The 12,426-nt window shown below is 42.0% G+C and overlaps 1 protein-coding gene across 1 annotated transcript in view; it reads left to right on the top strand.

Annotated features, from left to right (window-relative positions):
- Positions 1 to 3,286: 3,286 nt before the first annotated feature.
- Positions 3,287 to 12,426, top strand: part of BUB1B (BUB1 mitotic checkpoint serine/threonine kinase B) — a 65,659-nt gene continuing 56,519 nt past the window's right edge. The window contains exons 1-3 of the mRNA XM_003266722.2: positions 3,287 to 3,533; positions 7,353 to 7,496; positions 12,336 to 12,395. Coding sequence (XP_003266770.1) covers positions 3,499 to 3,533; positions 7,353 to 7,496; positions 12,336 to 12,395 — 239 coding nt within the window. The 5' untranslated portion in view covers positions 3,287 to 3,498. The remainder of the gene's footprint in view (positions 3,534 to 7,352; positions 7,497 to 12,335; positions 12,396 to 12,426) is intronic.

Here is a 12,426-nt window from a genome sequence, read left to right as displayed (position 1 = left end):
GCAAAAGGTATCCAGCAGATGTGATTAAGGTTCAAGACCTTAAGATGGGCCGGGCGCGGTGGCTCACGCTTGTTATCCCAGCACTTTGGGAGGCTGAGGCGGGCGGATCACGAGGTCAGGAGATCCAGACCACAGTGAAACCCCGTCTCTACTAAAAATACAAAAAATTAGCCGGGCGTGGTGGCGGGCGCCTGTAGTCCCAGCTACTCGGAGAGGCTGAGGCAGGAGAATGGCGTGAACCCGGGAGGCGGAGCTTGCAGTGAGCCCAGATCGCGCCACTGCACTCCAGCCTGGGCGACAGAGCAAGACTCCGTCTCAAAAAAAAAAAAAAAAAAAAGACCTTAAGATGGAAAGCGTAGCTTGGATCATCCAGGTGAGCCCAATTTCATCACACGAGCAGAGAAATGTTCCTAACTGTTCTCAGAGATGTGGCAATGGAAACCAGGTGAAAGAGATGCTGTATTTCTAGCTTTGAAGATGGATGAAGGCAACCATGAGTTAAGGAGTGCCAGTATATGCCTCTAGAAACTGGAAAAAATGAAACAAATTCTCGCAAAGAGACTCCTGATAGAAACTCGGCTCTGCCAATATTTTATTTAGCCCAGTGAGACCCATGTCAAATTTCTGACCTATCAAACTGTAAGATAATAATAAATGTGTATCGTTTTAAGCTATTAAGTTTATGATAATGCATTACAATATCATTAGGAAACAAACACACCCCCATCCTTGGAGATTCAGGTGCACTTTGGCATATTAAGGGCTCCACGAAGCTTTTCATTTAACTCAGGACTTCAGAAACTTAGTTGAACACCAAACTCTTAATCCCCTGTAACATATTAGCATCTTAGAACATGATGTGAAAAATACTGCATCTCAGTATTAACTATTTTTAACATCTGAGTGTGATTTAGTTCCTATGTTTTCAATGTGATAAGTGAAAGAATGGGACACAGGACAGGTAAGTTTTGATGGCCCAGCATGGAGGTCTAAAGAGGCGAGGCCGGGGTTGGAAAACTCATGGCAGAGCAGTGAATAGATAGGTGGGCATGTGCTATAGATAAACTTTGGCTGCTATACAACTTGTGTTGTGTGCTCCATAGTTTGTGCCAAGGCCTCCTTGCCCTTCAGGTTGACCATCTTCTCCAGGATATTTCCCCTGACCTCTTCTCCCCAGGACTAGGTTGGAAGCCTCTCTCACATGCTTCCATAGCCTCCTGAGTTTATTTATCTCCGGCTGTGGCAACAATGTACTGAAATTGCCTGTTTGTTTGTCTCTCCTACTGGCCTGAAGTTCCTACAGGGCAAGTTCACTGTTCTCATCTTCTGTGTCCCATCCTGGTTCAGCACATTGGGATGAGCCTTTGTCTCATCCTCATTAGACCGTAAATGTGTACGAGCTTAATCCTGACTTTCTTAGAATTGGCGGGTGCAGTTAAAGCCTATCTCCACCCAGGCCCTATGTTGGCTGCCCAGCTACAGTCCAGCCTAAAAACTCGTTTTCCAAATTAAACCACAGAGCACCTTCTGTCATACATTTTGGAGGTTTGTTTTACCTACCTCCTTCTTTTCCCGTAGTGAAACAAGCAAGGGGTTTTAGCCTGAATGTGTTCTACATCATACCAGAGTTTATGGGGAATCAGACTAGGTTATAGGAAAGACTGAGATCAAAAGACCAAACGTTACATTTCCAAGATCGTTTGTAGGAAATGATCAAAATTGAGAAGCTGTAGATATGAACAGGACACCCTGTTGAAAGAAAATGAAGTGCTAGGCCAGTACTGGCATAAGGTAAGAGATAAAATGAGCCAGTTAGAGAATCCCATGCACCACACCTCATATGATCCTGGAACGCTTCCTGGATGTGGAGGACTTTGATGTAAAAAGTAACCAAAATTTCCTATGAGGAATCACCCCTTCCCTCTCTCAGTCCCAAGGTGAAACTCATGACTTGGTTCTGAACAATCAAAGCCCTGAATCCACTATCCCCAGTAACTGTTTGACAGGAAGGGGTTAAGCAGGGTGACTCCTAAGTTTAAATTTGAACCTGTAAGGATAAAGTCGTGAATCTGTTACTCAATGGAGAATGACAATAAGCCAACAACAAGAGTAGAGGCAAGAAATGGAGAGAGGCCCAGTTCACATGAGTCCTGGGTTAAGCTTTATCTGAAGTCTTTTATATATAAAAGACAGTAAATTCCTTTTTCCGACTAGGCCGATTTAAGTTGGATTTCTATTTCTTTGGAATCAAGAGTCCTGATGATTCAGAGGAAAGAAGGACTTATATAACATGAACAAAGACAGAAAGCTGGGAACTAAGAACCAGAGGGTAGTGGACAGTATCCTTAGCACCTGGCTCTGGGAAGTGCCACCTCTGTGACCATCCCCACAGTCATAAAGGAGAAATCCCCTGTACCTGGGCTTTCTTAAACGACCGTGTTCCTGCCTCAAGGTGGCTAATGCCTGTAATCGCAGCTACTGGGGAGGCTGAGGTGGGAGGATCACTTGACCCCGGGAGCTGGAGGCTGGAGTGAGCCATGATGGGGCTACTGCACTCCAGCCTGGGCAACAGAGCAAGAAGAAGACCCTGTCTCTGAAACAAAACCAATCAACCAAACAAAAAGACCCTACTGCCCTGGTCACATCTGAGCTATCACAATTTCTTCCTCAGAAAATTGAAATTGAGACGAACAGTTTAGTGTCAGTCAAGGCTAGTCTCCTGAAGGGGAAAAGAGGTAACACCTTGGGAACCATAGCATGGCTGTGTTTACTGCTTGTGGACTGAGCAGAAGAGAAAGCAAGACAGTATCATCACTTTATAAATGAGGAAAACTGACGGTCAGAAAGATTATGTAGCTTGCCTAAGGTTGCACATTTGGTATGATTTTACAGAACTAGAATCCAGCTTTTTGAATTCAAGGGTGGGGCAGGAAACAGCTAGGTCGGTGGCCTAAGAACTCTGGACGGGTGAGATTTGGGGCAGACAGCAGGGGTAGTCACTCTACAAGAGTCATGCCAAGTGCAAGCACTCAGAGACATCTCCCAACACTCAAAACAGCAAAGAAGTTCTGGTGCTTTAAGTGTTCCTCGCTCGGCTCAGAGAGCGAGCCACGACTCAAGACAGCACCTGCGGGGAATTTGTTTTGCCTAAGCCTGCTGCACTTCCACGGCCATTGACTCCCGGAAACTACAATTCCCATTATGCACCGCGTCATCGCGGACTAAACCGGTATAAACTACAAGCCCCAGAATGCCTTGGGAGAGAGGCAAGAGCACGGAGGAGCGGAGGGGCGTGGCCACGTCGACCGCGCGGGACCGTTAAATTTGAAACTTGGCGGCTAGGGGTGTGGGCTTGAGGTGGCTGGTTTGTAAGGGAGTCGAGTGCGTTCCTTGGTCGCTTCTGTAGCTCCGAGGGCAGGTTGCGGAAGAAAGCCCAGGCGGTCTGTGGCCCAGAGGAAAGGCCTGCAGCAGGACGAGGACCTGAGCCAGGAATGCAGGATGGCGGCGGTGAAGAAGGAAGGGGGTACTCTGAGGTAGATACGGGAGAAGAGCTGCTGGGGGCTGGGCCTGAGAGGACACGAAGGTGCCTGGTAGGTAATAGAAGGCTCCGCTCGGAGCAGTCGAGGGGGAGATCGGCACGGTCAGAACAGGCCCCGCCAGAGCCTCCTTCCTTTTGGAGTCGAATGCCAGAGGTGGAGGTGAAAACGCAGTGGACCGAGGGCACGTGCGAATCCTGCCGCATCCAGCTTCAAAGCGAAGAAGGCTGCGGGACCCCAGCGGAACAAAGAGTTTGGAAGTTGTAATGTGGTCTGTTTGTAACTCAGCTCAGCCACCTGCTAGTTGTTTGACCTTGGGCAAATCGTATGTATGGAAAATGCTGATGTTAATGCTGCCTTACGTGGTTCTGGGGGAATTCAAAGTATTTGTTATGTAACTGCTTCCAAATAAGCGCTCAACAAATGGCAGGTGCTATGCCAATAGCACAGAGATCTAAAAAGCCTTTAGCCAATATCATAGAGATCTAAATTATGCCAATAACACAGAGATCTAAAAAGCCTTTCTCTGCATGTTTGTGGCTTTTCCTTGTATTAAAAAAACTATATTGCAGTTCTAGATTGGAAATCTGTATGTGTTTTCACTATGGCGCCCACAATACCTAGATAAGTGCTATGTCATGGGCTCTTTCATTCATGTAACAAGTATTTTTTTGGCTAAGCTCTGAATGCAGCAAATATACAGACACAAAAATCTCAACCCTCATGAAGCTTAAGTTCTGGGATGGGATGAAGGTAGGGGAGTCAGACAATAAAGACAAACTGTTGGGTGGAGATGGTGGTCAGTACTAAAAAAAATAAAGCAAGTGGGGGTAGGGAATATTGGAGGTGGGAATTGTTGCAATGTTAGCATGAACACTGGAGCCTCACTGAGATGTCATTTTGGTCAAGACTTGAAGGAATCTCAAAAGCTAGAGGTTCTATATCTGAGGGGAGTTACAAAGGCTGAGGGTGAGAGCTGGGAGAGGAAGTTGCACCTGGCATGTCCAAGGCCATTGTCACTGGAGCAGAATTAACTAGAAGAGTAAAAGGATATTATGTAAAAATGGTGAAGATGCAGATTGTAAGGACTTAGCTTTTACTCTAGTTGTAATCAAAAGTCATTGGAAGGTTTTGAGCAAAGGAAAGACATAATCTGACTTGGGTTTAAATGGGGTCACTTTGGCTGTAGTGTTGAATACACTAGAGGCAGCAAAGGATGGAAGCAAGGGACACCAGTTAAGAGGTTATTGAAATAATTCGGCCTGAAATAATTCAGCTCAAAAGTGAGTTGAGCCAGGTGGAAAACAGTGGAGATGATGAGAAATGGTTGATTTCTGTATATATTTTGAAGGTAGAACCAGTAGGACTTGCTGACTGACTGAGGGGTATGAGAAGGGCATCAAAGTTGGCACTAAGATTGTTGGCTTTGGCAACTGAAGAATGGGATTGCCATTTATTTGAGAAAGAGGAAGACTGTGGGAGGAGCAGGTCTGGGAGGAAGTGGGGGCAGTCTTAGCTCAATTTGGGATATTTAACTGAGATAGCGTAATCACTATTTTTAAGAGCAAGAGAAGAAAGTTTAGATGAATTCAACAAACATTCAGGGCATAATAGTGTTATATCTTGTATTAGATCGTGGGCATACAAAAATAAATGGCATAGCCCTTACCTTTACAGAGTTCACACAATATAGAGCAGGTCCTGGTATAACGTCGTTTCGTTATAATGTTGATGAGAAAAAAAATCAATTCATTGCCGGGCTGCTGTGTATGTGGAGTTTGCATGTTTTCCGCATGTCTGCATGGGTTTCCTTAGGTACTCCAGTTTCCTTCCACATCCCAAAGATGTGCCTGTTAACTGGCGTGTCTAAATGATCCCAGTCTGAATGGATGTGAATGTGATTGCTCCCTGTGATGGATGGTGTCCTGTCCAGGGTTGGTTCCTGTCTGAGTTGCTGAGATGGGCTCTGGCCACCCTCAACCCCGAACTAGAATAAGTGAGTTGGAAAATGAATGAAGGAATGAATACAAATTACTGTAAAATAAAAATCTGTAAAGGCTGGGAGCAGTGGCTCACACCTGTAATCCCGGCACTTCAGGAGGCTGAAGCAACAGGATTGCTAGAGCTCAGCGGTTCAAGACCAGCCTGGGCAACATAGTAAGACCTGTCTCTATTTAAAAAGTTTATATAAAGTGTGTATGATAATCATACAAATGCATGACAATAAACAATGCCTTATGAAAGTGCCCAGCATGCCCACTATAATGTTACTGTTTGTTTTTTAACTTTGTGGTGGCAGGAGGTACTTCTTGAAATTTTCACTCTCAAACATTTATTCCTTGAGTTAACCCACCAACACTATGACTGCAGTCACTCACTGATTCACCAAAAATTGAGTAAATGATTATTTTTTGTTTTCATTAATTGTTCTTAAGTGTATGGATAGCTCACATTTATTTCAATGTTTAATATTAAAAGTGTTTGTTTCGAGTCTTTATTCAGAAGTTTGGTGATGTTTTTGTGACCAGAAATATGCCATAGGAACTTAACTCTTGTTTATGTCGATCAGCCTGTGGTAAAATTGGTTTTGTTACATGTCATTTTGATTAAAGTCATAGTTTCCAAGAAGCTGTCTCTAACGAGTTTTCAGCGCTCATCTAGACTGAAGTCCCATATAACTTTCACTCTATTTCAAAGATTAGTGCCAATATGTCTCTCTTTTTAAGTCCAGAGGTAATGTCTCTTAGAAGTAGTCTTCTATCTAACCATTGCAGGGCTCTGAATTGCAGAATACGTAATGGTAATTACCTCCAAAACATTTCGGGGATTTTCTCAGTAGGCTTGATAGAATTGGGTGTGAGGATGCAGGGAATTGTGACTAGTAAACTGTGTTTGTTTGCTTCTGCTTTTGGCTACCTATATGTACAAACTTCAGTTTTGAGTCATCATTGAAACATGGGACATTAGTCTCACCCACACTTTGCTAATTTTAATGGTTTTTTTTGAGACAGCATCTTGCTCTGTTGCCCAGGCTGCAGTGCAGTGGTGTGATCATGGCTCACTGCAGCTTTGACCTCCTGAACCTAAGCAATGCTCCCACCTCAGTCTTCTAAGTAGCCACAACCACAGGCGTGTACCACCACGCCTGGCTAATTTTTCACCTTTTGCAGAGATGGGGGTCTTCCTATGTTGCCCAGGGTGGTGTTGAACTCCTGAGCTCAAGCACTCCTCCTGCCTCAGCCTCCCAAAGTGGTAGGATTACAGGCATGAGCTACCACATCCGGCACTAATTTTAAATTAAACTAGATGATGCATTCAATGGTAGGTATAAAATTACTTGTTGCCTTTTTGTCTACTTTGCCAAATTTATAACACTTTTGTTCCCTTCTTTTCTTTCTGCCTTAAGCCCTATTCATTTTTCTTTTCTTTTCTTTTTTTTTTTTAAAGAAAGAGGCGGGGTCTTGCTATGTTGCCCAGGCTGGTATCAAACTCCTAGCTCAAGAAATCCTCCCACTTCAGCCTCACAAAGTGGTGGGATTACAGGTGTGAGCCACTGCACATGGCCATGCCCTATTCTTATAGTACTGTCTACAATATCCTTGCCAAATTGTCTTCCATCAGGCAATACTGTAGCCATAAACTTGAAAAACAGCTAACAAAGAAGCTTAGGCATATAATAATAATAATAATTCTGTGTCAGTCCACTATATTCAACCCAAGACCATGAATAATCACCTATTGGAAGACATTTACAATAATCTAGTGCTATAATAGTCAATGTTGGTATGAGATTTACATTTGTTTCCTTCTTCACAGTGAAGCCATGTCCCTGGAGGGAGATGAATGGGAACTGAGTAAAGAAAATGTACAACCTTTAAGGCAAGGGCGGATCATGTCCACACTTCAGGGAGCACTAGCACAAGAATCTGCCTGTAACAATACTCTTCAGCAGCAGAAACGGTGTGTAGAATGGCTGAGTCTCAACCTGTCATCATTCATCCCAAATGCTGTAGATAACATGGGTGTGGATCCATGAGGGATGGCATAATGAGTACTTTTCAAAAATTGGTAGTATGAGAATCTGTTCTCTACCTGCTTTTGTATCACATGACAGCTATCTGAAGATGTCCTCAGGTATAATTAAGAACAAGGGCTATAGGATTTCATTTCACTGTGGTGCAGCCAAACTCTTTTTATCAATAGAAATACATTTTATACAGGGGACAGTGATAAGCATAGTAAAACAAGTATTACATTGCAATGCTTCCCAAAAGTATTATGTTAGGAAGTTATTTTTGAGAGTATGACAAAAAAAGAAGTGGTCTCCAAAGACTTGTAAACCTCAGAACAATTGAATTTATACCAGAAAGTTCTCAATAATGATTTAACAAACTCTGGATAAATAAAAGCTGAAAAATACTCTTATGTTATTCAAATGGACCTGTGGATCTTGTTCTCCTTTAACTAATACATGTTTTGATAAATACGCTTTTTTAAAAAAAAGGTAAATCAGAGTATCAGTTTCTACCTTCAATCTCTGACAAAAAGAAATACTGCCATTACAGGCAAAATATCATAATTTGGGATTATAATGTAATGACTATTCTTATTCATCTCTTTGGATTTTTTTTTTTTTTTTTTAAATATGACAGGGTATCCCTCTATCACCCAGGTTGGAGTACAGTGGCCTGATCTCAGCTCACTGCAACCTCTGCCTCCCGGTTTCAAGTGATACTCCCACCTCAGCCTCCCAAATAGCTGGGATTACAGGCGTGTGCCGCCACGCCAGGGTAATTTTTGTATTTTTAGTAGAGATGGGTCCTTGCCATGTTGGCTGTGCTGGTCTTGAACTCCTGAGCTCAAGTGATCCGCCCACCTTGGCATCCCAAAGTGGTGGGATTACAGGTGTGAGCTACCGCACCCAGCCTCATTCATCATATTTTTTCATTTTACATGCATCAGTAGATTGCTCTTTTTATTGAATAGGATTTCATTTATTTATTCACCAATTGATGAATATTTAGATTCTTCCAGTTTTGTGCTTTATGAATAATATTGCTGTGGACATTCTTGAACAAGGCTTTTTGTAGGCATAATTTTCTCTCTCTCTCTTTTTTTTTTTAAGAGACGGAGTCTCGCTCTTTCGGCCAGGCTGGAGTGCAGTGGCACGATCTTGGCTCACTGGAAGCTCTGCCTCCTGCGTTCACGCCAATCTCCTGCCTCAGCCTCCTGAGTAGCTGGGACTACAGGCGCCTGCCACCACGCCCAGCTAATTTTTTCTATTTTTTAGTAGAGACAGGGTTTCACCATGTTAGCCAGGATGGTCTCGATCTCCTGACGTTGTGATCCACCCACCTCAGCCTCCCAAAGTGCTGGGATTACAGGCGTGAGCCACCGCGCCTGGCAGTAGACATAATTTTCATTTCCCTTGGAATGGAATTGTTGGCCCATAGAATAGATGTATGTTTAACTGTTGAAGAAACTGGTTTACCAAAGAGGTTGTAACATTTTACATTTCTACCAGCAACTCATGAGAGTTCATTTGTACCAAATCCACTCCAGTATTTGGCGTTGTCGGTCTTTTTCATTTTAGCCGTTCTAGTTTTGTGGAGTTATGTCTCATTACTTTGCATTTCCCTGGTGACCAATAATGGTGAACGTTTTTTCACATGCTTTTTGGCCTTTTGTATATCTTCTTTTGTGGTGTATCTGTTTAGATATTTTGCCCAGTTTTCAAATTGTGTTGTAGGGGTTCTTTATTTACTTTTCCCAGGAGTAAAGATTCAAGTTTCCCTGATTCAAGTTTCAGGAGCATAGATTCAAGATTCCCTGAATCTATGCTCCCCAGTAGGGGTACTTTATGTAGTCTCTATACTAGTCTTTTATCAAATACATGTGTTGCAAATTTTTTTTCCCTCACCCATGGCTGTTTATTTTCTGGGTGTTTTTTTTTAAAACTGCTAAGTTTTAAATTTTGATGAAGTTCAATTAATTAGTGTTTTTGTTTTATGGTTAGTACTTTTTGTGTCCTCTTCAGGAGACTTTTGCCTACCCCAAAGTCACAAAGATACTGTCTTATGTTTTCTTTTACTAGCTTCATTATTTTAGCTTTTTTTTTTTTTTTTGAGATGGAGTTTTGCTCTTGTTGCCCAGGCCGGAGCGCAATCTCGGCTCACTGCAACCTCTGCCTCCTGGGTTCAAGTGATTCTCCTGCCTCAGCCTCCCGAATAGCTGGGATTACAGGCGCGCACCACCATGCCTGGCTAATTTTTTATATTTTTAGTAGAGACGGGGTTTCACCATGGCCAGGCTGGTCTTGAACTTCTGACCTCAGGTGATCCGCCCGCCTCGGCCTCCCAGAGTGCTGGGATTACAGGCATGAGCCACTGGGCCCAGCCAAGCATTATTTTAGCTTTTATGTTTAGGTGTATGATTTTTCTTAAATTTATCCTTGTATATGGTGTGGGGTTGGAGTAAACAAGTTTTTTTCCTCCCATATGGGTTATCTTTCTAGTTGTTCTGCCTCCATTTGCTAGATTTTTTTTTTCCTTTCCTCATTGAATGCCTTGGGGCCCTTTTCAAAAATCATTTGACCACATATGTGTGGGTTATTTCTGGACTCTATATTCTGTTCCATTGATCAAATTGTCTATCTTTTCACCAATAAAATACACTGTCTTGATTAGTTTTACATAGCAAGTCCAGCAGAGTGAGTTCTACAGCTTTTGTTCTTTTCAAAATTGCTTTAGTTATTCTTGGTCCTTTGCAAACAAATTTTGAAATCATCTTGTCAATTTCTAGAAAAGAGCCTACTGAAAAAGAAAAAAAAAAAAGGCTGGACATGGTGGCTCAAGCCTGTAATCCCAGCACTTTAGGAGGCCTAGGCGGGCGGATCACCTGAGGTGAGGAGTTTGAGACCAGCCTGACCAACATGGAGAAACCCTGTCTCAACTAAAAATACAAAATTAGCCGGGCGTGGTGGCGCATGCCTGTAATCTCCGCTACTCGGGAGGCTGAGGCAGGAGAATCACTTGAACCTAGGAGGTGGAGGTTGCAGTGAGCAGAGATTGCGCCATTGCACTCTAGCCTGGGCAGCAAGAGCGAAATTCCGTCTCAAAAAAAAAGAAAAAGAGAAAAGAGCCTGCTGGGATTTTGATTACATTGGTTTGAATCTATAGATCAATTGGTAGGATTGCTGATTTTTATCAATAGTGCCTTAGATTTTATCGTTTCACCATTTCTGCAGATAATCTCATTATTTCACACTTTAATTGCCATATTAGCCTCATAACTGTGGTCCCTTCTTCTAATGCCTGGCTATCCTTATAAAGTTGCTTGATTAATCTTTCTGAAATCTTATATTTAAGATGCCCTCCAATTAAAGAACCAGTAGTGGCTGGAGTAGATGGAATCCAAAGTCTTTAAATTTACATTTAAAGCATGTGCTTCTTACTTCTCCAGGGGCCTCCATTTGTTCTCGGTACTGACTTTATTTTATAGCTTAGGGTCCACTCACCTTCCTTTGGAAAAGCTCTTCCACCTTCGTAATTTTATTCAATATTAGTTTCCCTCTGTCTTGAAAACACTTTTTCTTTCAAATTCCCTGGTTCTTTCAGAGTCTCACCTTCTGAGGCTACTTCTGTGATACCTCCTTTTGACTTCTTAAAGCCTTTACTATCCATTCTTGGTACTGTAATTTAGTATCCTGCTTTGTATTACTAGTTCATTTTTCATTTGTGTACTTTGTTTTTCTTATTAGAGTATAAGTTCCCATGTGTCAGGGACTAATTTATTATTTTTAGATCAAACATAACTGCTTATCTAATTTTGATTAATCATTTATCCAAATTCTGGCTTATTACCTAATTCTTCCCCTCTATTCTAACTGGTCAGTCTTAATTTGGTCTTAGCCCTCTGCCTTTTCCAGCTTTTTATAGTCATATTTTACCCTTTTTTTGAGGTGTTCTCCAAATTATTTATGGTATTATTCTTCTCTGACCAATGTTACCCATGGAAGTTTTTTTTGAACTTTAAAATTCTTATTTATATATTTGTTTATGTGTGTAAACCCTTTACATTTAAGACTAGTCAACCTAATAAGAAAGTACTATTATTATCCCCATTTTACAAATGAGGAAACTGAAAACAGGGTTTAAGTAGCTTGTCCATGTTACTCAGCTTGTGATTGGTGGAGCTGAATTTGAATCTAGGTTGTCTTGTTCCAGAGTTCTTAACTGCTGTGTAATATCAATACTGTTTTTCTGTATGTTGTCTTGAAATTTGTTTCTCTAATTTCTATATATTTCTCTCTCTTCTTATGTTAAGTAGAATCTTAATTATTTCTATTCTTTTTTTTTTTTTTTTTTTTTGAGACGGAGTCTCGCTCTGTTGCCCAGGCTGGAGTGCAGTGCTGCAATCTCTGCTCACTACAGCCTCTGCTTCCAGGTTCAAGTGCTCCTCCCACCTCAGCCTCCCGAGTAGCTGGGATTACAGGTGCTTGGCACCACGCCCAGCTAATTTTTGTGTTTTTAGTAGAGATGGGGTTTCACCATGTTGCCCAGACTGGTCTCAAACTCCTGACCTCAAGTGATCCACCCCACTTGGCCTCCCAAAGTGTTGGGATTACAGGCATCAGCTGCTACACCTGGCCTTTTTCTATTCTTTAACAAACTCATAAACTCTAGTGCAATAATTTAGATCAATATTACCTACTTATTACATGAATAAAAATGGAAGTGATACTTGTTCATTGGCTGTTGTCACTATTGCATATGCTAACTTTTTCTGTTTAAATTTCAGGGCATTTGAATATGAAATTCGATTTTACACTGGAAATGACCCTCTGGATGTTTGGGATAGGTGGGTCTTTTTATTTCACAAGGACAATAGA

The sequence above is a fragment of the Nomascus leucogenys genome, chromosome 6 (assembly GCF_006542625.1).
Source record: "Nomascus leucogenys isolate Asia chromosome 6, Asia_NLE_v1, whole genome shotgun sequence".
NCBI lineage: Eukaryota > Metazoa > Chordata > Mammalia > Primates > Hylobatidae > Nomascus > Nomascus leucogenys.
This window is presented reverse-complemented; position numbering and strand designations above follow the sequence as displayed.